At 41.8% G+C, this 25,776-nt stretch overlaps 1 protein-coding gene across 12 annotated transcripts in view; it reads right to left on the bottom strand.

The window, feature by feature from the left end:
* The window catches only part of hsf1 (heat shock transcription factor 1), a 177,765-nt gene that overhangs the window by 115,524 nt on the left and 36,465 nt on the right, over positions 1 to 25,776 (bottom strand). For all 12 annotated transcript variants that reach the window (XR_012100083.1, XR_012100082.1, XM_073055148.1 and 9 more), the window contains exon 2: positions 197 to 305. Coding sequence is in view for 10 of the 12 variants with exons in the window: in XM_073055148.1 (XP_072911249.1) it covers positions 197 to 305 (109 nt within the window). In the remaining 2 variants the exon portion in view is untranslated. The remainder of the gene's footprint in view (positions 1 to 196; positions 306 to 25,776) is intronic.

The following is a 25,776-nucleotide window of genomic DNA, read 5'->3' as shown; positions in this document are numbered from 1 at the left end:
TGTGTTAAATGGAAGCTTGTCTTTTCTTAAAAAAAAGTTTTAACTATTTCCATGAAACTTCGGCTAATTGGGGCAGCCGTTTAATTGGGACAAAATGTACTGGTCCCAATTAACCAGAATGCACTGTGGTCACTCTTGTCAATTGAACACCTTCAGTTAGAAAAACAAAATCAAGCCCAGATTTGTCACCACTTACACATGTTGAGCTGCCGCACAAAGCTGGCCATGTTGTTGTGCTTGAAGTATTTTGGAAGCACTTCTTTTGCAAAACGTCCTTGGTCAAAGACATGGAAACTATTGCCACTCTGTGGAGATAAAAGAGGAAGTATGAGAAAAGGAGGTAGACCCTAAATGATGAAGCACCAACTGTGATTTTATTTTCCAAAACACATGCACAATTGAATCATATTCACAGTCCATTTAAAGCCAATGAGCTAAAACAAAATCAACGAGGATAACAGATAGAGATAACAGTAAGAGATATTAAACACTAAGTACACTGCAGATGCTGTGGTCAAATCGATACGTACAAACAAGTTGCCCAATCTGCTGAGTTCATCCAGCTTGTTTGTACAGTAAGTGATATATTGGCAGAATATAGTATTAATGGTAAGACTCTTGGCAGTGTGGAGGATCAGACAGATCTTGGGGTCCAAGTCCATAGGACGCTCAAAGCTGCTGTGTAGGTTGACTCTGTGGTTAAGAAGGCATATGGTGTATTGGCCTTCATCAATCGTGGAATTGAATTTAGGAGCCGAGAGGTAATGTTGCAGCTATATAGGACCCTGGTCAGACCCCACTTGGAGTACTGTGCTCAGTTCTGGTCGCCCCACTACAGGGAGGATGTGGAGGCCCTAGAAAGGGTGTAGAGCAGATTTACAAGGATGTTGCCTGGATTGGGAAGCATGCCTTATGAGAATAGGTTGAGTGAACTCGGCCTTTTCTCCTTGGAGTGAAGGAGGATGAGAGGTGACCTGATAGAAGTGTACAAGATGATCAGAGGCATTGATAATGTGGATAGTCAGAGGCTTTTTCCCAGGGCTGAAATGGCTGCCACAAGAGGGCACAGGTTTAAGGTACTTGGGAGTAAGTACAGAGAAGATGTTAGGGGTAAGTTGTTGTTTTTTTTTTTTTACGCAGAGTGGTGAGTGCGTGGAATGGGCTGCTAGCAACGGTGGTGGAGTCAGATAGGATAGGGTCCATATAACGATATAACAATTACAGCACGGAAACAGGCCATCTCGGCCCTTCTAGTCCGTGCCGAATGCTTACTCTCACCTAGTCCCACTGACCTGCACTTAGCCCATAACCCTCCATTCCTTTCCTGTCCATATACCTATCCAATGTTACTTTAAATGACAATATCGAACCTGCCTCTACCACTTCTACTGGAAGCTTGTTCCACACAGCTACCACACTCTGAGTAAAGAAATTCCCCCTCGTGTTACCCCTAAACTTTTGCCCTTTAACTCTCAACTCCTGTCCTCTTGTTTGAATCTCCCCTACTCTCAATGGAAAAAGCCTATCCACGTCAACTCTATCTGTCCCCCTCATAATTTTAAATACCTCTATCAAGTCCCCCCTCAACCTTCTACGCTCCCAAGAATAAAGACCTAACTTGTTCAACCTTTCTCTGTAACTTAGGTGCTGAAACCCAGGGAACATTCTAGTAAATCTTCTCTGTACTCTATTTTGTTGACATCTTTCCTATAATTCGGTGACCAGAACTGTACACAATTCTCCAAATTTGGCCTTACCAATGCCTTGTACAATTTTAACATTACATCCCAATTCCTATACTCAATGCTCTGATTTATAAAGGCCAGCATACCAAAAGCTTTCTTCACCACCCTATCCACATGAGATTCCACCTTCAGAGAACTATGCACCATTATTTTTAAGAGACTTTTGGATAGGTACATGGAGCTTAGAAAAATAGAGGGCTGGGGTAACCCTAGTAATTTCTAAGATAGGGACATGTTCGACACAACTTTGTAGGCCAAAGGACCTGTATTGTGCTGTAGGCTTTCTAAGTTTCTATGTAAGAGATAGGGGAAATTAGGCCATTCTGCCCATCGAGTCTGCCCCAACAATCCATCATGACTAATCCACTTCCCTCTCAGTACCAATCTCCTACCTTTTCTCCTGTAACCTTTGACGCCCTGACTAAACAAGAACCGATTGAACTCCATCTAAATATACCAAATGACTCAGCCTCCACAGCCATCCATGGCAATGAATTCCACTGACTAAAGAAATTCCTTCCTCATCTTTGTTCTAAATGGATGTCCCTATATTCTGAAGCTGTACCCTTATGTCCTCGACTCCTCCACTGAAGGAAACATTCTTTCAACATCTATTCTGTTTAGACCTTTCAATATTTGATAGGTTTCAATGAGATACCACCTCCACCCACCACCTCATTCTTCTAAATTCCGGTGAGTACAGGCCCAGAGCCATCAAATGCTTCTCATATGCTAACCCTTTCATTCCCGGAATCATTCATATTGGAAATAACCTGCTGCCAGTTTTCAGCCTCCAGTGCTTTAGATATCTTTCCAACTGCATCCCTGCTCAGTCGAGATAGAAGCTAATTATTTTGTCCAAATTCTTAGTGTCATGCGGAGAACAGTTTCTAAATAAACCAGTCACCTAAAAGCGATTTAAAATTTGGACACTGAAACTGAGAATGCTTTGCAAATTTACTGACAATACAACCATTGTTGGTAGAATCTCAGGTGGTGATGAGAGGGCGCACAGGAGTGAGGTATTCCAACTAGTGGAGTGGTGTTGTAGCAACAACCTGACACTCAACGTCAGTAAGACGAAAGAGCTGTTTACGGACTTCAGGAAGGGTAAGACAGAGGAACACATACCAATCCTCAAAGAGGGATTAGAAGTGGAGGAAGTGAGTAGTTTCAAGTTCCTGGGTGTCAAGATCTCTGAGACTGTCAAGACTGTGGCTATACTTTATTAGCAGTTCGAAGAGATTTGGCATGTCAACAAATATACTCAAAATCTTCTATAGTTGTACAGTGGAGAGCATTCTGACAGGCTGCATCACTGTCTGTTACAGAGGCACAGGACCAAATGAAGCTGCAGAAGGTTGTAAATCTAGTCAGCTCCATCTTGGGTACTAGCCTACAAAGTACCCAGAAGGACCTCTAGCACCCAGGGCATGCTCTTTTCTCACTGTTACCATCAGGTAGGAGGTACAGAAGCCTGAAGACACACACTCAGCGATTCAGGAACAGCTTCTTTCCCTCTGCCATCCGATTCCTAAGTGGACATTGATTCTTTGGACACCACCTCCCTTTTATTAAAAAAAAATACACTATTTCTGATTTTGCACATTTTTAAAATCTATTCAATATATGTAATTGATTTACTTGTTTATTGATTATTATTATTATTTATTATTTTTTTCTCTCTGCTAGATTATGCATTGCATTGAACTGGGCTGCTGCTAAGTTAACAAATTTCACGTCATATGCTGGTGATAATAATTCTGATTCTGAAGTTTATTCGTAAATTTATTATCAAAGTATGTGACTATATGTTACCATATACTATCCTGAGATTCATCTTATCGCATTCACAGTAGATTAAAAGAAACACAATGGAAACAATCTCACAGGTCTCAAGCTGCAAATTAAGAATTCCACAGATCAGATTCAGTTCAAAAGGCAATTTGTCTCCATGCACCTGGGGGCAGTCTTCACTTCCCTGCTCTCGGCTTTCAATATTTCCACCCCTCACTTTTCATTTGGTAAGAATTTTACTCCTGGTGGGAGATGCGGTAAGGCAAGTTCTAAATCCAACATCCAGGCGAGGATGATTGAAGGGTTATGTAGTCAAACCCAGACAAGACAGCAATAACAGAGGAATGTAAAACACACCCAACAACTCAGGAACAATTGCTTTACTAACTTTAAAGTGTGATCTGTAGTTTATATTGACATTTAACACTTCTACTCATCTACATGTTTACTCTGTTCTACACTGAACTATGGGTCTTGGATTCTGTTGGCTTCAGTTCAGAACACTATTTGGTTGCAGTTAACCTTTGCATGATTTGTCATCCCCCCCCCCCCCCTTCACATCGGGTATTTGATTTTTTTAAATATATAGGTTCTATTGGCTTTCTTTGTTTCTAAGGCTTTCTAAGGAGACAAATCTCAAGGTTCTATAATGTATACACACTTTGATAATACATGTACTTTGAACTATTGTGAATGGCCACTGATCTCGCAAGTAAGGAATACAAACGTATACAACTTACCAAATGATCAATACCTGTAACTGATTAGCCAATTCTGTATAAAAAATAGCGTTTTTCTGCCCCGGTTTCAAAACAGTGTCAATGACAGGCCATGCTTGTGCAGAGGTAAAATAAAGTGTGGCTGAGTTGTCAGAATGCATGCGTTCTAGGTCCAGTTATTTTATTATCAGCAACGACATCCCCAACAATCAGGATCTTGAATGAGGGGATAACTTCACTCACTCCAACAGTGAACTGTTCTCACACCTATATACGAGGAAATCTGCAGATGCTGGAAATTCAAGCAACACACACAAAATGCTGGTGGAACCTAGGAAGAAGTACAGTCGACGTTTCAGGCCAAGACCCTTCGTCAGGACTAACTGAACAAAGAGATAGTAAGAGATTTGAAAGTGGGACGGGGAGGGGGAGATCCAAAATGATAGAAGACAGGAGGGGGAGGGATGAAGCTAAGAGCTGGAAAGTTGATTGGCAAAAGGGATACAGAGCCGGAGAAGGAAGAGGATCATGGGATGGGAGGCCTAGGGAGAAAGAAGGGAGGAGGAGAGCACCAGAGGGAGATGGAGAACAGGCAAGGAGTGATTGTGAGAGGGGCAGAGTAAAAAAGAGAGAAAAGAAAAAAAGGGGGGAATAATAAATAAGGGATGGGATAAGAAGGGGAGGGGGGCATCAACAGAAATTAGAGAAATTAATGTTCATGTAGGATACCCAGATGGAATATAAGGTGTTGTTCCTCCAACCTGATTGTGGCTTCATCTTGACAGTAGAGAAGGCCATGGATAGACATATCAGAATGTGAATGGGACGTGGAATTAAAACATGTGGCCACTGGGAGATCCTGCTTTCTCTGGCGGACAGAGCGTAGGTGTACAGCAAAACGGTCTCCCAGTCCACGTCAGGTCTCACCAATATATAGAAGACCGCACCAGAAGCACCGGACACAATATATCACACCAGCTGACTCACAGGTGAAGTGTCGCCTCACCTGGAAGGACTGTCTGGGGCCCTGAATGGTGGTGAGGGAGGAAACGTAAGGGCAGGTGTAGTACTTGTTCTGCTTACAAGGATAAGTGCCGGAAGGGAGATCAGTGGGAAGGGATGGGGGGTTATGAATGGACAAGGGAGTTGCGTAGGGAGCAATCCCTGTGGAAAGCAGGAGGGTGGGTGGGGAGGGAAAGAATGCATGGTGGTGGGATCCCGTTGGAGGTGGCCGAAGTTACGGAGAATTATACATTGGACCCAGAGGCTGGTGGGATGGTAGATGAGGACAAGGAGAACCCTATCCCTAGTGGGGTGGTGGGAGAATAGGGTGAGAGCAGACGTGCGTGAAATGGGAGAGATGCGTTTGAGAACAAAGTTAATGGTGGAGGAAGGGAAGCCCCTTTCTTTAAAAAAAGACATCTCCTTTGTCCTGGAATGAAAAGGCTCATCCTGACAGCAGATGCGGCGGAGACGGAAGAATTGCGAGAAGGGGATGGCACTTTTGCAAAAGACAGGGTGGGAAGGGGAATAGTCCAGGTAGCTGTGAGAGTCTGTAGGGTTATAGTAGATACTGTCTCTAAAGATAGAGACAGAAAGATCAAGAAAGGGGAGGGAGGTGTCGGAAATGGACCAGGTAAATTTGAGGGCAGGGTGAAAGTTGGAGGCAAAGTTAATGAAGTCAATGAACTCAGCATGCATGCAGGAAGCAGCGCCAATGCAGTCGTCGATGTAGCGAAGTAAAAGAGAGGGACGGATACCCATATAGGCTTGAAACATGGACTGTTTCACAAAGCCAACAAAAAGACAAGCATAACTGGGACCCATGCGGGTGCCCATGGCTACACCTTTGGTTTGGAGGAAGTGGGAGGAGCCAAAGGAGAAATTATTAAGAGTAAGGGCTGATTCCACTAAACGGAGGAGAGTGGTGGTACAGGGGAACTGGTTAGGTCTGTAATCCAAAAGAAGCGGAGAGCTTTGAGACCTTCCTGGTGGGGGATGGAGGTATATAGGGACTAGACATCCATGCTGAAAATAAGGCTGTGGGGGGCCAGGGAACTTAAAATTATTGAAAAAATTCCAAGTGTGAGAAGTGTCACAAACTTTATTTCTTACATCCTTCAAGTGCCTCTCGCAGTCACTCCTTGCCTGCTGTCCGTCTCCCTTTGGTGCTCCCCTCCCCCTTTCTTTCTCCCTAGGTCTCTCACCCTATGATCCTCTCCCTTCTCCAGATCTGTATCCCTTTTGCCAATCAATTTTCCAGCTTAGCTTCATCCCCCCCCCCCCCCCGTCTTCGCCTATCATTTCAGATCTCCCTCTCCCACTTTCAAATCTCTTAATATCTCTTCTTTCAATTAGTCCTGATGAAGGGTCTTGGCCCAAAACGTCGAATGTACTTCTTCCTATAGATGCTGCCTGGCCTGCTGTATTCCACCAGCATTTTGTGTGTTGTCCCACACCTAGATACTCACTTTCAAGCACTCTCCATCTCATGTCCTCAATATTTATTATTATATTGTTTATTTTCGGTTCTTTTTCTATTTGCACAGTTTGTTGTTTGTTTTTGCACACTGGTTGTTTGTCTGTCCTGTTAGATATGGTGTTTCATTGATTCCATTCTGTTCCTTGGTATTTACTGAGAATACCCACAACAAATGAATCTCAGGGTAGTATATGGTGACTCATATATACTTTGATCATTTGAACATTGCAACCCAAATCAACTCAAGGATGTCACTTTAGAATAAGAAAGTGATTAAAATGGAGTTGCTAGAGCTGGTAGAGCTGTTGATAGCATGGAAAGTAGCCTTGCACCATAGGGTGAAAAATACTTTAAAAAAGGGAGATTAAAACAAATGAGACAAGAAGCATTAGAGTAATATTGGAATAGGTTAAAAGGTTGTCACAACATCAAGGGTTGCTGATTTATTTGCTGATGATGTTTTGATTTATTTAACAAACCCATTGCAATCTTTGCAAAGATTATCTTTTAGATTGGAAGAATATGGGAAAGTATCAGGGTATAAAGTAAATTGGGATAAAAGTGAAATTTTACCCCTTACCAAAGGAAATTATAATCAATGTCGATTAGTAACTCAATTTCGGTGGTCAATAAATGGGATAAAATATTTAGGTATTAGAGTTGATAATGATGTAAAAAATTTATATAAACAAAATTATTTGCCATTATTAAAAAAAAAGAGGATCTTGATAAATGGATGATGTTACCAATAACATTAATACGGTAGGTAGAGTTAATGCTGTAAAAATGAATATATTTCCTAGATTGCAATATTTATTCCAAACTTTACCAATACAATTTCCTCAGAAGTTTTTTCAAGAACTGAATAAATATGTAAGGAAATTTCTTTGGAAAGGAAAGATGTCAAGAATATCATTGGAAAAATTGACATGTAGATTTGATTTAGGAGGGTTACAACTTCCAAATTTTAAGGATTATTATAAAGCAAATCAATTTAGATTTATTGCGTCTTTTTTTGATGAAGAAAAACCGGCATGGATTAGAATAGAATTAGATAAAATAGGAGAAAACATACCATAAGATTTTATATATAAATGGGAATCCAAATGGATACGGGAAAAAAGAATCTCCTATATTAAGACACTTGATTGATTTATGGAATAAGGTAAATATGGACGATGAGATAAAGAAATCTTTATTAGCAAAAAGAACTTTAATTCAAAATAGGCTTATTCCTTTTACAATGGATAATAAACTTTTAAATAATTGGTTCCAAAAGGGGATTAAATATATAGGTGATTGTTTTGAAGGAGGTATATTGATGTCGTTTGAGCAATTAAAAAATAAATATAAAATATCAAATAACACTCTTTTCTGTTATTTTCAATTAAAGGCTTATTTACGAGAAAAGCTGGGACAATGTTGATGCCAAAACCTAGTGAAATAGAAATATTAATTCAAAAAGGAAAAATTTAAAAATTTACATCTTGTATGTATAATTTGATTCAAAAACAGACAATTAAATCAGGAATTCATAAATCAAGACAAAAATGGGAATCTGATTTGAATGTTAAAATTGATGGAAAAAACTGGTCAAGATTATGTTCTGATAGTATGAGAAATACAATAAATGTTCGACTTAGATTAATACAATATAATTTTTTACATCAATTATATATACCACAGAAAATAAATAGATTAAATTCAAATATGTCTGACCAATGTTTTCGATGTAATCAAGAAATTGGTACTTTTTTACATTCTACTTGGTCTTGTTTTAAAATTCAACCATTTTAGATAAATTTAAGACTTTTATTGGAACAAATTACTGGAGTACAACTCCCACATAGTCCAGTATTATTTTTATTAGGAGACATTGAAGGGACAATACCAAAACTTAAAATTGCAATTGCAGTAGCCAAAAAAGTTATCGCAGTTACTTGGAAATCTGATTTATATTTAACTATGGACTGTTGGAATAATGAAATACATAGTTGTATTCCACTTGAAAAAAATTACATACAATTTAAGAAATGAATATATTTTTGAAAATTTGGCTCCCATACTTACAAAAGATAGGATTAAATACATAGGTCCTTTGAAGATAAAATTATAAAGTAATTGGGGAAAGTCAAAATAAATATTAAAATTATTCTGAACTCCATGGAGCATGTGGGGATCCTCCAATATCCAGGCAATCTTTCTGTCCTTTTTTTCTTTCTTTAGATAAGGGTTAAGGGGAGGGGGGAGGGTTAATATTATTTTTCTCACTATTTTATCACCACATTTATTCTTTGTAATTTTCTAAAATTTAATAAATAAATATTTAAAAACAATGACTTCGTGAAATGTGTTGGTTTGCTGAATTGAATTGACTTCATTTCTTACATCCTTCATATACATGAGTAAAAACATTTACATTACGTCTGTCAAACTGTTCAAATTATAGTAATTTATAATAAATAGTATGTACAACAGGATGTATGATACAATAGTATGTACAATATAACATAGAAATACAATTGTATCAGCATTAATCAGTCTGATGGCCTGGTGGAAGAAGCTGTCCCGGAGCCTGTTGGTCCTGACATTATGCTGCGGTACCGTTTCCCGGATGGAAGCAGCTGGAACAGTTTATGGTTGGGTGACTCAGGTCTCCAATGATCCTTTTTACACAACTGTCTCTGTAAATATCCTAAATTGTGGGAAGTTCACATCTACCGACGCGCTGGGCTGTCCACACCACTCTCTGTAGAAACCTGCGACTGAGAGAAGTATAGTTCCCATGCCTGGAAGCGATGCTCTCAATTGTGCTCCTGTAGAAAGTTCTTAGGATTTGGGGGCCCATACCAAATTTCTTCAACCGTCTGAGGTGAAAGGGGCACTTTTGTACCTTTATCACCTCACAGTCGGTACATACAGATCACGTGAGATCATCGGTGATGTAGATGCTGAGGAACTTAAAGCCGTTCACCCTCTCAAATCCAGATCCGTTGATATCAATAGGGGTTAGCCTGTCTCCATTCCTCCTGAGTCACAACCAGCTCCTTTGTTTTTGTGACATTGAGGAAGAGGTTGTTTACTTGACACCACTGTGACAGAGTGATGACTTCTTCTCTGTAAACTGCCTCGTTATTATTTGAGATAAGGCCAGTCAATGTAGTATCATTAGCAAATTTAATGAGCAGATTGGTGCTGTGGGGGCACCTGTGCTGAGGTTCAGAGGTGTCGAGGTAAGGGAGCTCACTCTTACCACCTGCTGGCGATCTGACAGGAAAACCAGTATCCAGCTATACAAGGCAGGATGAAGGCCGAGGCCTCTGACCTTCGTCGAGCCTGGAGGGAATTATGGTGTTGAATGCTGAACTGTAGTCAAAGAATTGCATTCTCACACAAACATCCAATCCAGTATAGCTGATCCCCTAGTAGACTCAACAACAAACTGCTCTAAAAGCCCTCTCAAAGGCATTCAATAAACTCACTAATACAGTAATACAGAGCAAAGATATAAAATTACTATAAATTACAAAATAAATAAATAGTGAATAGCAAGGTCAAAGGGAGTACCGAGGAAAAAAAGGACTTCAATGTGCAGTGCAAGTAGATAATGCAAATCAGAATCAGCTTTATTATAGAACATAGAATAGTACAGCACATTACAGGCCCTTCGGCCCACAAAGTTGTGCCGGCTCTCAAACCCTGCCTCCCATATAACCCCCCACCTTAAATTCCTCTATATACCTGTCTAGTAGTCTCTTAAACTTCACTAGTGTATCTGCCTCCACCACTGACTCAGGCAGTGCATTCCATGCACCAACCACTCTCTGAATGAAAAACCTTCCTCTAATATCCCCCTTGAACTTCCCTCCCCTTACCTTAAAGCCATGTCCTCTTGTACTGAGCAGTGGTGTCCTGGGGAAGAGGCGCTGGCTGTCCACTCTGTCTATTCCTCATGTCTTCTCTCATCCTCCTTCTCTCCAAAGAGTAAAGCCCTAGCTCCCTTAATCTCTGATCATAATGCATACTCTCTAAACCAGGCAGCATCCTGGTAAATCTCCTCTGTACCCTTTCCAATGCTTCCACATCCTCCCTATAGTAAGGCGACCAGAACTGGACACAGTACTCCAAGTGTGGCCTAACTAGAGTTTTATAGAGCTGCATCATTACATCGCATCTCTTAAACTCTATCCCTCGACTTATGAAAGCTAACACCCCATAAGCTTTCTTAACTACCATATCTACCTGTGAGGCAACTTTCAGGGATTGTGGACATGTACCCCTAGATCCCTCTGCTCCTCCACACTACCAAGTATCCTGCCATTTACTTTGTACTCTGCCTTGGAGTTTGTCCTTCCTAAGTGTACCACCTCACACTTCTCCGGGTTGAACTCCATCTGCCACATCTCAGCCCACTTCTGCATCCTATCAATGTCTCTCTGCAATCTTCGACAATCCTCTACACTATCTACAACACCACCAACCTTAGTGTCATCTGCCAACTCACCCTTCTACCCCCACATCCAGGTTGTTAATAAACATCACAAAAAGTAGAGGTCCCAGAACAGATCCTTGTGGGACACCACTAGTCACAACCCTCCAATCTGAATGTACTCCCTCCACCACGACCCTCTGCCTTCTGCAGGCAAGCCAATTCTGAATCCACCTGGCTAAACTTCCCTGGATCCCATGCCTTCTGACTTTATGAATAAGCCTACTGTGTGGAGCCTTGTCAAATGCCTTACTAAAATCCATGTAGATCACATCCACTGCACTACCCTCGTTTATATGCCTGGTTACCTCCTCAATGAACTCTATCAGGCTTGTTAGGCATGATCTACCCTTCACAAAGCCATGCTGACTGTCCCTGGTCAGACCATGATTCTCTAAGAATCTTTTCCAACAGCTTTCCCACCACAGACGTAAGGCTCACTGGTCTATATAGTATAGTGTATGGTCTATATTGTATAGTCCCGGACTATCCCTACTACCTTTTCTGAACAAGGGGACAACATTCGCCTCCCTCCCTCTGGCATGTGACATGATGAGAAAAAAGTTGAAAAGGTAATAGAACAAGTCAGAAATACTGGAATGGTTTCAGAGAAAGAATTTCAATTAAAAGGTTAGAATGGACAAAATGTGGCGATTCTCTGATACAAAGAAGGTGGAAGATTTTAACTGAGCTGCCCACTGATGAGCTTCAACCAGGTATCAGGGAAAACTGTTTACAGTACACAGACACATGAGATTCTGCAGATATGCTGGAAATCCAAAATACAAACTAAATACTGGAGGAACTCAGCAAGTCAGGCAGAATTTCACATGGTGACAAGAGGGTGTAAGTGAGCGAAATATACCAGCTAGTTAAGTGGTGTCACAATAACAATCTTCTACTCAATGTCAAAAAACTGACTGTGGATTTCAGAAAAGGCAAAATGAGGGAACACAAAATAATCCTCAAAGGGATCAGAAGTGGAGAGAGTGACCTTGCATGTCAGTATCTCTGAGGGTCTCTCCCGGTCCCAACATATTGATGCAGCAACAAACAAAAAGGCAAGGCAGTGGCTATATTTCATCAGGGGTTTGAGGAATTTTGGTTTTTACTTCTATAGATGTACTGTGGAGAGCATTCTGAGTGGTTACATCACTGTCTGGTATGGGGGACGGAAGGCTACTGCACAGGATTGTAGCAAGCTGCAGAGAGTTGTAAAATTAGTCAGTTTCAGCAAAACGTACTAGCCTCTGTAGTAACCAAGACATCTTCAAGAAGCAGTGCCTAAAAAGTGACTTCCATCATCAAGGACCAGCACCTAGAACATGCTCTCCCTCCTCACTGATCCCATCAGTGAGGAGGTACAGAAGCCTGAATTCAGGCACAGCTTCTTTCCCTCTGCCATCTGAGTTTTTTTGGACTACTTAAATTTTATGACCTAATCCAGTAATATTAAACCCTATTCTGATTTATGGAAATGAATAAACACTCAATGCTTTGATTTGAGATCCTTCATCAAGACTGGAAAGAAAGGGGGTAGATGCCAGAATAAGAAGGGGAGAGGGAGGGGAAAGGAAGACAAGCTAGGTGATAGGTGAAGCCAGATGGGGCAGGGGAAAATAAAGTAAGAAGCTGGGAGGTGGTAAGTGAAAAAGGTAAAGGGCTGGAGAAGAAGGAATCTGATAAGAGAGGAGAGTGCATCATGAGAGAAATGGAAGGATGGGAACCAGGGGTAGGTAACTTACAGGTGGGGAGAAGAGATAAGAAGGCCAGTGTAGAAAAATTAAGAATGAAGAGGAGTGTGGAAAAAAACTACCGGAATTTGGAGAAATCAATTCCCATGCCATCAGGTTGGAGCCCACCTATAAGAGATAAAGAGGGATCAAGGGAGATACCTCAATAAGATGTTGCTCCTCCCACCTGAGAGTGGCTTTATCACGGTAGAAGCACATGAGCAGGGGCACTGATTTTAAGAGACAAACAGAAGGTACTATAAGGGTATATGTGGAACTTTTCCTCTCTAAAAGAGGGAGTGATCATGATTTGGAACTCATCAACTGCAAGGGTGGTGCAAACAGCCAGGGCTTGGGAATGGCACTTGAGACAAAATATCAAACAGAGTTGCAGGAGGTGCAGGGCTTCAATGAATTCATCTGCAACGAGTTGGGGTGGATTCAATGGTAAATTTGGCTCCTTTTGTGCTGCAGCAACTGATGAGGGAGAAGGGTGTCTGAACGAGATTAAGCAGATCTCTTGAGGCATGGAATTCATCAGCTGTAACTTCATTAAATAATTTTCATTCGACACCACACGCACAGCAATTTTCAATGTCAAATGTAATGTTTAGTCTGGCCTAAACTTGACATATGCTAATTCCCTAAAGCTTCCTTTCAACACGTGCAAGAGCAATGTTTTATACTTTTTAATTGGAATTGGCTCATTATTGTAAGCATATACTGTACTTTGTGACTGCCACCAAGAAAGAAGCAAGTATACTTCAAACCTATCTTACTCTGCCATTCTTGGTTAATGCTATGCATCAATGAAGGGATAGTGAGACTGGTCAATTTAACTGATGACCAACTCAGAGGGGCGGGGGGGAAGGGAGATCAAATCCACAAAACAGGAATTAAAATAATCTGTTAGCAAATTATCCTAAATATACACAAGGCTTTCCTGACGTCCTTTCTTGTAACTCCAGATTCTTAGTCCACTCTCTGAAGTGACACACGATTCACCTTGTGTATCAGTGTCAATCACCATATTCCCTGTCACGCCTCTGAGACATCACATGAAGAGCTGCCACTTCACTGTTCCAGTGACCCAGGTTTGATCCGACCTCTGACTCTGTGTGGACTTTATACATGACTGCATTTATTTCCATCGGGTGCTTGGTTTTCCTCCTAATTAACTAGAATTTAGGAAATTGTCTCGTTAAATTATGCCAGGTAGATGGAAAGAGTTAACGAGTAGGTATGAAATACATTAATTTTGGAGAATAGGACTAAGAACTTCGATGGGCCAAATGGTCCACATCCCTTAAGGAAGCATGAAAACAAACTATTGTGCAAATTGATTGGAAAGACCTGGCAGAGGCTGTGCTCAGTGGTATCCAGTTAGAAAGGAAGATAAAAAGTTTATCTCTATTTGTCACATTTACATTGACACACTAGTGTTTCCACACTTACTGCGCCAACGTATCATGACCAAAGCTCACTAATCCTAATCACATATCTACTGCCCTTGCAATACACATTTACACAGCTACAGAAGCTTTCTTTTTAAATAAGATCTTACTTGTGAAAAAATTTTGCTGTCTCAAAGGCAAATAAAGAGTGGATAGAAATGAGTGTCACAGTCAGGAGGGGGAAGGGGAAGAGTCAGGTACTAGAGAGTAGCCCTGTGACTGTACCCCTTGACAATAAATACTCCTGTTTTGAGTACTATTGGGGGGGGGGGGGGAGAAGAACCTACCTGGGGGAAGCAACAGTGGCCATGCCTCTGGCACAGAGTCTGGCCCTGTGGCTCAGAAGGGTAGGGAAAGGAAGATGAAGGCAGTAGTGATAGAGGACTCTATAGTTAGGGGGTCAGGTAAGCAATTCTGTGAATGCAGGAAAGAAACTTGGATGGTAGTTTGCCTCCCAGGTGCCAGGGTCTGGGATATTTCAGATCATGTCCAAGATGTCCTGCAGTGGGAGGGAGAACAGCCAGAGGTCGTGGTACATATTGGTACCAACGACATAGGTAGGAAAAGGGAAGAGGTCCTGAAAAAAAAAACTACAGGGAGTTCGGAAGGAGGTTGACAAGCAGGACGGCAAAGGCAGTGATCTTGGGATTACTGCCTGTGCCATGCGACACTGAGAATAGGAATAGAATGAGGTGGAGGATAAATGCGTGGCTGAGGGATTGGAGCAGGGATTCAGATTTCTGGATCATTGGGACCTCTTTTGGGGCAGGTGTGACCTGTACAGAAAGAACAGGTTGCACTTGAATTCCAGGGGGACCAATATCCTGGCAGGGAGGTTTGCTGAGGCTATAGGGGAGAGTTTAAACTAGAATCGCTGGGGGGTGGTGGGAACCAAATTGAAGAGACTGGGGAAGAAGATATCTTCAAAAGCTCACAAGTAGAGAAAGCTTGTAGGCAGTGCGAGAGGTAGGATAAGCAGGTGATAGAGAAGGGACGTGCTCAGACCGAAGGTTTGAGATGTGTCTATTTTAACGCAAGGGGTATTGTGAACAAAGCGGATGAGCATAGAGCGTGGATCAGTACTTGGAGCTATGATGTGGTGGCCATTACAGAGACTTGGATGGCTCAGGGATATGAATGGTTATTTCAAGTGCTGGGTTTTAGATGTTTCAGAAAGGACAGGGAGGGAGGCAAGAGGTGGGGGTGTGGCACTGTTGATCAGAGATAATGTCACCACTGCAGAAAAGGAGGACACCATGGAGGGATTGTCTACGGAGTCTCTGTGGGTGGAGGTTAGGAACAGGAAGGGGTCACTAACTTTACTGGGTGTTTTTTTTATAGGCCGCCCAATAGTAACAGGGATATCGAGGAGCAGATAGGGAAACAGATCCTGGAAAGGTGTAATAATAAGAGCTGTCATGATGGGAGATTTTAATTTCCCAAATATCAATTGGCATCTCCCTAAAACAAGGGGTTTAAATGGGTTGGAGTTTGTTAGGTGTGTGCAGGAAGGTTTCTTGACAGAATATGTAGATAAGCCTACAAGAGGAGAGGCTGCACTTGATTTGGTATTGGGAAATGAACCTGGTCAGGTGTCAGATCTCTCAAAGGGAGAGCGTTTTGGAGAAAGAGATCATAATTCTTTCTCCTTTACAATAGCACTGGAGAGAGACAGGAACAGACAAGTTAGAAAAGTTTTTAATTGGAGTAAGGGGAATTATGAGGCAATCAGGCAGGAAATTGGAATCTTAAATTGGGAACAGATGTTCTCAGGGAAAAGTACGTAAGAAATATGGCAAATATTCAAATATTTGTGTGGAGTTCTGCATAGGTACGTTCCAGTGAGACAGGGAAGTTATGGTAGGGTACAGGAACTGTGGTGTCAAAGGCTGTAATAAATCTAGTCAAGAAGAAAAGAAAAGCTTACAAAAGCTTCAGAGAACTAGGTAATGTTAGAGATCTAGAAGATTAGAAGGCTACTAGGAAGGAGCCTAAGAAGGAAATTAGGAGAATCTGAAGGGGCCATGAGAAAGCCTTGGCGGGCAGGATTAAGGAAAACCCCAAGGCATTTTACAAATATGAGAAGAGCAAGAGGATACGACGTGAAAGAATAGGACCTATCAAGTGTGACAGTGGGAAAGTGTGTACGGAACCGGAGAAAATAGCAGAGGTCCTTAATGAATACTTTACTTCAGTATTCACTATGGAAAAGGATCTCGGTAATTGTAGTGATGACTTGCAGCAGACTGAAAAACTTGAGCATGTAGATATTAAGAAAGAAGATGTGCTGGAGCTTTTGGAAAGCATCAAGTTGGATAAGTCATCGGGACTGGGTGAGATGTACCTCAGGCAACTATGGGAAGCGAGGGAGGAGACTGCTAAGCCTCTGGTGATGATCTTTGCATCATCAATGGGGATGGGAGAGGCTCCGGAGGATTGGAGGACTGCAGATGTTGTTCCTTTAGACCATAAGATAAAAGAGCAGAAGTCGGCCATTCAGCCCATTGAGTCTGCTCTGCCATTTTATCATGAGCTGACCTATTCTCCTATTTAGTCCCAACTCCCTCGCCTTCTCACCATAACCTTTGATGCCCTGGCTACTCAGATACCTATCAATCTCTGCCTTAAATACACCCAATGACTTGACCTCCACTGCCACCTGTGGCAACAAATTCCAAAGATTCACCACCCTCTGGCTGAAAATTTTTTTTTGCATCTCTGTTCTGAATGGGCGCCCTGCAATCCTCAAGTCATGTCCTCCTGTACTACACTCCCCCACCATGGGAACAACTTTGCCACATCCACTCTGTCCATACCTTTCAACATTCAAAATGTTTCTATGAGTTCCCCCCCCCCCATTCTTCTAAATTACAAGTACAGTCCAAGAGCGATCAAACGTTCCTCATATGTTAACCCTCTCATTCCTGGAATCTTCTCTGAACCCTTTCCAATGTCAGCACATCCTTTCTTAAATAAGGAGCCCTAAACTGCACAGTACTCTAAGTGAGGTCTTATCAGTGCCTCAGAGCCTCAACATCACATCTCTGCTCCTATACTCTATTCCTCTAGAAATGAATGCCAACGTTGCATTCGCCTTCTTCACCACCGACTCAAAATGGAGGTTAACCTTAAGAGTATCCTGCACGAGGATTCCCAAATCCTGTTGCATCTCAGAACTTTGAATTCTCTCTCCATTTAAATAATAGTATGCCCGTTTATTTCTTCTACCAAAGTGCATACACTTTCCAACATTGTACAGTTGGCCCTCCTTATCCGCGGATTCAACCAACCGCGGATTGGGAAAACCCGGAAGTTCTCTCTCCAGCACTCGTTGCTTGAGCATGTACATTTTTTCTTGTCATTATTCCCTAAACAATACAGTATACCAACTATTTACATAGCATTTACATTGTATTAGGTATTATAAGTAATCTAGAAATGACTTTAAAGTACAGGCAGTCCCTGGGTTATGAATGAGTTCCATTCCTGAGTCCATCTTTAAGTCGGATTTGAAGTTGGAACAGGTACATCCGATATTATTTAGTGTCAGTTAGTCAAATGTTTTTCTTAGTATATAGTACATATTTTACCTTCCTATGCATATAACACTTAAGAAACATATGTATTTCAATATTTAAACTACTGTGTTGCTTAGTAATAATTGTAGCTTTCATCGGGGCAGGGCCTTTCACATTCTCCATTAAAATTGTTCCGATTGTTGACCCACTGTAGCCTGACAATTTTCCAATGACCTCTTTTCGATCTTTCCGTTTCACCTCTTTCCGATCACTTTATTACTTTCACCTTATTTTCAATCGTGATCGTCATTATTTTTGTGAACAGAAACACTGCGGATTCAGAGCTGCACCGCTGGGTCCTAAAGACCACCGCACTGATACATGTTAAATAAGGGACTTGAGCATCCATGAATTCTGGTATCCGTGGGGGTTCCTGGAACCAATCCCTCGCGGATAAGGAGGGCCGACTGTTTTGCCACTTCTTTGCCCATTCTCCCAATCTATCCAAGTCTCTCTGTAGACTCTCCGTTTCCTCAGCACTACCGGCCCCTCTACCTATATTTGTATCATTAGCAACAAAGCCATCTATTCCATAATCCAAATCATTGATATACAACGTAAAAAGAAGCCGCCCCAACACGGACCCCTGTGGAACAACACTGGTAACTGGCAGCCATCCAGAATGGGATTCCTTTATTCCCACTCTGTTTCCTGCCAATCAGCCAACGCTCTATCCACGTATGTAACTTTCCCGTAATTCCATGGGCTCTTATCTTGTTTGGCAGCCTCGTGTGTGGCACCTTGTCAAACGCCATCTGAAAATCCAAAGACACAACATCCACTGCATCTCCCATGTCTTGCCTACTTGTAATTTCCTCAAAAAATTGCAACAGGTTTGTCAGGCAGGATTTTCCTTTAAGGAAACCATGCTGAGTTCTGCCTATCTTGTCATATGCCTCCAGGTGCTCCGTAACCTCATCCTTGACAATCGACCCCAACAACTTCCCAACCATCGATGTCAAGCTAACAGATCTATAATTTCCTTTTTGCTTCCTTGCTCCCTTCTTATTCAAGAAAGGGAGTAGAGATAGCCCAGGAAATTATAGACCAGTGAGTCTATCCTCAGTGGTTAGTAAGCTGATGGAGAAGATCCTGAGAGGCAGGATTTATGAACATTTGGAGAGGTATAATATGATTAGGAATAGTCAGCTTGGCTTTGTCAAGGGCAGGTCTTGCTTTATGAGCCTGACTGAATTTTCTGAGCACTAAACACATTGATGAAGGAAGAGCAGTAGATGTAGTGTATATGGATTTCAGCAAGGCATTTGATAAGGTACCCCATGGAAGCCTTATTGAGAAAGTAAGGAGGCATGGGATCCAAGGGGACATTGCTTTGTGGATCCAGAACTGGCTTGCACACAGAAGGCAAAGAATGTAGACAGGTCATATTCTGCATGGAGTTGGTCACCAGTGGAGTGTCTCAGTGATCTGTTCTGGGACCCTTACCCTTCGGAACATTGATAGGATGCAAAACTGGGCTGGGAAGTGGCAGATGGAGTTCAACCCAGTTAAGTGTGAAGTGGTTCATTTTGGTAGGTCAAATATGATGGCAGAATATAGTATTAATGGTAAGACTCTTGGCACTGTGGAGGATCAGAGGGATCTTGAGGTCCGAGTCCACAGGACGCTCAAAGCAGCTGCACAGGTCAACTCCGTGGTTAAGAAAGCATACGGTATATTGGCCTTCATCAATCATGGAATTAAATTTAGGAGCCGAGAGGTAATGTTGCAGCTATATAGTACCCTGGTCAAACCCCACTTGGAGTACTGTGCTCAGTTCTGGTCGCTTCACTACAGGAAAGATGTGGAAGCCATAGGAAGGGTGCAGAGGAGATTTACAAGGATGTTGCCTGGATTGGGGAGAGTGCCTTATGAGAATAGGTTGAGTGAACTCGGCCTTTTCGCCTTGGAGCGACGGAGGATGAGATGTGACCTGATAGAGGTGTAGAAGATGATGAGAGGCATTGATCGTGTGGATAGTCAGAGACTTTTTCCCAGGGCTGAAATGGTTGCCACAAGAGGACACAGATTTAAGGTGCTGGGGTGTAGGTACAGAGGAGATGTCAGGGGTAAGTTTTTTTACGCAGAGAGTCGTGAGTGCATGAAATGGGCTGCCGGCAATGGTGGTGGAGGTGGATAGGATAGGGACTTTTAAGAGACTTTTGGATAGGTACATGTTCAGCACAACAACTTTGTGAGGCGAAGGGCCTGTATTGTGCCGTACGTTTTCTACATTACTCTGAAATATGAAAGCAAGCTAGCAAACAATAACAAAGTGGATAGTAAAAGCTTTTTCAAGTATGTAAAAGATAAGAGGTGAGAGTGGATATAGGACCGCTAGAAAACGAGGCCGGAGAAATAACAACAGGGGACAAGGAGATGGCTGATGAACTAAATGAGTATTTTGCATCAGTCTGCACTGTGGAAGACAGGAGCACTGTGCCAGATGTCGAAGGGTGTGAAGGAAGAGAAGTGAGTGTAGTCATTATTACAAAGGAGAAGTTGCTCAAAATGCTGGAAGACCTAAGATCACAAGACAAAGGAGCAGAAGTAGGCCATTCGGCCCATTGTCTGCTCTGCCACTCAACCATTTAGTTCCCCTGCCATCTCTTTGTTACCCATTATAATTTCTCCAGCATCATTTTCAATTGGTCCTATATCTACCCGTGTCACTCTTACTCTTCATATATTAAAAAAAAACTCAGTATCCTTTTTTAATGTTAATTGCCAACTTCTGGCCATAATTCATCTTTTCTTTCCTAATGATTTTCTTAGTTGCCTTTTGTAAGTTTTTAAAAGTCGTCCAGTCCTCAATTTTCCCACTAATTTTTGCTTCCTTGTATGCTGCCTCTTTTGCTTTTATTTTAGCCCTAACCTCTCTCGTTAGCCACATTTTTGTCATTTTTCCAGTCATGATTTTCTTTTTTCTTGGAATATATTTTTCCTGCACTTTCCTTATTTCTTGCAGGAATTTCATCCAATTCTGCTCTACCGCCCCTCCATCTAGCTTACTTTTCCAATCAACTTGGGCCAGTTCCTCTCTCATACCACTGTAATTTCCTTTGTTCCACTGAAATATCAATACACCTGATACCAGCTTCTCCTTTTCAAATTTGAAACTGAACTCGAACATATTACGATCACTACTTCCAAGGGGTTCCATTACCTCTAGCTCCCTAATCGCCTCAGGTTCATTACACAGCACCCAATCCAAAACAGCCGATCCCCTGGTGGGCTTATGGACAAGCTGCTCCAGAAAGCCATCCCGTAGGCATTCTACAAACTCCCTTTCCTGAGATCCAGTACCTTCCTGACTTTTCCAATCCACTTTCATATAGATAGATAGATAGATAGATAGATACTTTATTCATCCCCATGGGGAAATTCAACTTTTTTTCCAATGTCCCATACACTTGTTGTAGCAAAACTAATTACATACAATACTTAACTCAGTAAAAAAATATGATATGCATCTAAATCACTATCTCAAAAAGCATTAATAATAGCTTTTAAAAAGTTCTTAAGTCCTGGCGGTAGAATTGTAAAGCCTAATGGCATTGGGGAGTATTGACCTCTTCATCCTGTCTGAGGAGCATTGTATCGATAGTAACCTGTCGCTGAAACTGCTTCTCTGTCTCTGGATGGTGCTATGTAGAGGATGTTCAGAGTTATCCATAATTGACCGTAGCCTACTCAGCGCCCTTCGCTCAGCTACCAATGTTAAACTCTCCAGTACTTTGCCCAGACAGCTTATTAAAATCCCCCATAATTATCTTGACATTTTCCTTCTGACACGCTGTTTCTATTTCCAGCTGTAACTTGTAGTCTACATCCCGGCTGCTGTTTGGGAGGCCTGTATATAACTGCTATTAGTGTCTTTTTACCCTTGCCATTTCTTAACTCGACCCATAAGGACTTCTGATCCTATGTCCCTTCTTTCTAGTGATTTGATATCGTTGCTTACCATCATGGCAACGCCACCCCCTTTACCTACCTTCCTATCTTTCCTATTCACTGTGTATCCTTGGACATTCAGCTCCCAATCACATCCATCATTTAGCCATGATTTGGTGATGGCCACAATGTCATATCTTTTAGCCTGTAGCTGTACAACAAGGTCATCCATTTTATTTCTAATGCTGCGTGCATTTAAGTACAGTACATTTAGATCAGTATCTGTTACCGACTTTGCTATATTTCTATCGCACAGCAAATTATCCTGTCTATTCACCTGCCTGTCCTTCTTGCTATCTTTGCTGCTCAGCATCTTTGACTTATTTCTATTTTCCTCTTCCTCGACCCTAACACCCTGGTTTCCTTCCCCTTGCCAACTTAGTTTAAACCCTCCCTAACAGTTATATTAAACAATCCCGCCAGGATATTAGTACCCTTTGAGTTCAGGTGTAACCCATCGTTTTTGTATAAGTCATAACTCCCGCAAAATGGATCCCAATGATCTAAGAATTTGAAGCCCTGCCCCCTGCACCAGTTACTTAGCCACACATTCATCTGCTTAATTCTGCTATTCTTACCTTCATTAGTGCAGGGCTCAGGCAGTAATCCTGAGATAATTACTCTGGAGGTCTGGCTTTTCAATTTTCTTCCTAGCTCCCAGTAATCTTCCTTCAGGACCTTCTCTCTTTTTCTGTCTATGTCATGGGTACCAACATGTACCAAGACTTCTGGCTGCTTGCCCTCTCTTCTCAGAATACTCTGGACCCGATCGGAGACATCCCACAACCTGGCACCAGGGAGGCAACACACCACCCGGGTATCCTTGTCCAGCTCACAGAATCTCTTGTCGGTTCCCCTCACTATGGAATCCCTTATAACTACGGCATTTCTCTTTGCTCTCTTGATCACTGCTCTGGGCAGAGTGCCAGAGTCCCGTTTGCTGTGGTCTTCCTCTGTCAGGTCAACCTCTCCAACAGTATCTAAAATGATATATCGATTTCTGAGGGGGATTGTCCCAGAAGTGCTGTCCACTATCTCTCTATAGGTATTATCAATCACCAATATTGGTGAGACCCGACGCAGACTGGGAGACCGTTTTGCTGAACACTTACGCACTGTCTGCCAGAGAAATCAGGATCTCCCAGTGGCCACACATTTTAATTCCACGTCTCATTCCTATTCTGATATGTCTATCCATGGCCTCCTCTACTGTCAAGATGAAGCCACACTCAGGTTGGAGGAACAACACCTGATATTCTGTCTGGGTAGCCTCCAACCTGACGGCATGAACATTGATTTCTCTAACTTTCTTTAATGCCCCCCTCCCCTTCTTACCGCATTCCTTATTTATTTAGTTCTTCCTCCCCACTCTCCTTTTTTTCCCCCCTCTCTGTCCCTCTCGCAATCACTCCTTGCCTGTCCTCCATCTCTCTCTGGTGAACCCCTCCCCCTTTCTTTCTCTCTAGGCCTCCCGTCCCATGATCCTTTGCCTTCTCCAGCTCTGTATCCTTTTTGCCAATCACCTTCCCAGCTCTTAGCTTTATCCCTCCCCCTCCTGTCTTCTCCTATCATTTAGGATTTCCCCCTCCTCCCACTTTCAAATCTCTTACTATCTTTTCTTTCAGATAGTCCTGAAGAAGGGTCTCAGCCCAAAACGCCAACTGTACTTCTTCCTATAGATGCTGCTTGGCCTGCTGCGTTCCACCAGCATTTTGTGTGTTTTGTTCAAACACATTTCACATGTCCAACACTATTTTCTTTCCCAATTATTTGTTATGCTGCCATGGTGCATTTTCTACGTCCTAGGAACCAATATACTGAAATGCATATTGACTTAAAAAAAAAATCCTTTTTTTGTCCATTCTACTGAAGTGAGTCAGTAATATTTTCTGGTGTTCTGAACTCTGCTGTGACAGAGTCCTTCTGTCATCCTGCCCCCTTGCTTTGGAAAGCCGAGTAACCTATTACCCAACTATAAAGAAATCCCAATGGTTTAGTACCTGGCTCAACAGATGGTTTGCTTCCCACACTCTGACCCCACTTCCACACTCCTTTTGTACCTGTGAGATTTATTGGAAAGTTGAATAGGTGACATCTTATAAAAAAAGATATAAACTTAAAGTGCTGGGGTAATAACATAAATAACACCCGAGTTTCAAAATGGGAAATTAGAATTTGGATATTCAATATTCCATATAATACGCTAAAGTTCATTGCAAAGGATGTGATAACAAATCATTTATTAAAAAAAATCAATGTTAGGTGAAGTCAAAAATAGATTAATGGAAGGGACATTACATTTGATAATTCCTGTTTTCTCCCCTCAAAATAAGGATGAGAGAGCATTGAATATAGTCATAGAAACAAGTCCTGTGGCCAATCTAGTCTGTGCCAAAGCATGAATCTGCCTAATGCCATCGACCACAGCACTCCATACCCCACCCATCCATGTACCTATCCAAGTTTCTCTTAAATGTTGAAATCGACCCTGCATCCACCACTTGCACTGGTAGCTTGTTCCACACTCCCACCTCTCTCTGAGTGAAGAATATAGTGATGGCATTTGGATTTTCAGAAATCCTTTGATAAAATTCTACATTCGAAGACTGTGTGTAAAATTAAAGACCATGAGATTGGAGAGTGGGGGCTGACACAGTACAAATAGGAAAAAGGATTTTAAAAAAAAGGTATTTTTTGCAATAATGTCTAATGGGTACCACAGTGATGAGTGCTGAGGCCAGGTATTCACAGAGTCAGGGTATTATGGCACGGGGGAAAAAAAGATCACTGGTAAACTTGTCCATGCCAAATAAGCTGGCCATTTGCTGTGTTTAACCCATATGTCTCCAAATCTTTCCTACCCGGAGAAAAATCTCAAGTTGTATACTTTGATAATAAATGAACCTTTGAACCCATGTACTTGTCTAAGTGTCTTTTAACAGGTCTTTTATTCCTGCCTTAACCACTTCGTCTGGCAGCTCATTTCATATACAGTGATATGCAAAAGTTTGGGCACCCCGGTCAAAATTTCTTTTACTGTGAGTACCTAAGCAAATAAAAGATGACCTGATTTCCAAAAGGCATAAAGTTAAAGATGACACACTTCTTTAATATTTTAAGCAAGATTACTTTTTTTATTTCCATCTTTTACAGTTTCAAAATAACAAAACAAGGAAAAGAACACGAAGCAAAAGTTTGGGCACCCTGCATGGTCAGTACTTAGTAACACCCCCTTTGGCAAGTATCACAGCCTGTAAATGCTTTTTGTAGTCAGCTAAGAGTCTTTCAATTCTTGTTTGGGGGATTTTTGCCCATTCTTCCTTGCAAAAGGCTTCTAGTTCTGTGAGATTCTTGGGCAGTCTTGCATGCACTGCTCTTTTGAGGTCCATCCACAGATTTTCGATGATGTTTAGGTCAGGGGACTGTGAGGAACATGGCAAAACTTTCAGCTTGCGCCTCTTGAGGTAGTCCATTGTGGATTTTGAGGTGTGTTTAGGATCAATTATCCTGTTGTACAAGCCATCCTCTTTTCACCTTCAGCTTTTTTTTTAAAACAGACAGTGTGATGTTTGCTTCCAGAATTTGCTGGTATTTAATTGAATTCATTCTTCCGTCTACCAGTGAAATGTTCCCTGTGCCACTGGCTGCAACACAAGCCCAAAACATAATCGATCCACTCCCATGCTTAACAGTTGGAGAGGTGTTCTTTTCATGAAATTCTGCACACTTTTTTCTCCAAACATACCTTTGCTCATTGTGGCCAAAAAGTTCTATTTTTAAACTTCATCAGTCTACAGGACTTATTTCCAAAATGCATCAGGCTTG

The sequence above is a fragment of the Hemitrygon akajei genome, chromosome 8 (assembly GCF_048418815.1).
Source record: "Hemitrygon akajei chromosome 8, sHemAka1.3, whole genome shotgun sequence".
In the NCBI taxonomy this organism is placed as follows: Eukaryota; Metazoa; Chordata; class Chondrichthyes; order Myliobatiformes; family Dasyatidae; genus Hemitrygon; species Hemitrygon akajei.
Note: the sequence above shows the minus strand (reverse complement) of the source record. Positions and strands in the feature narration are given on the sequence as shown.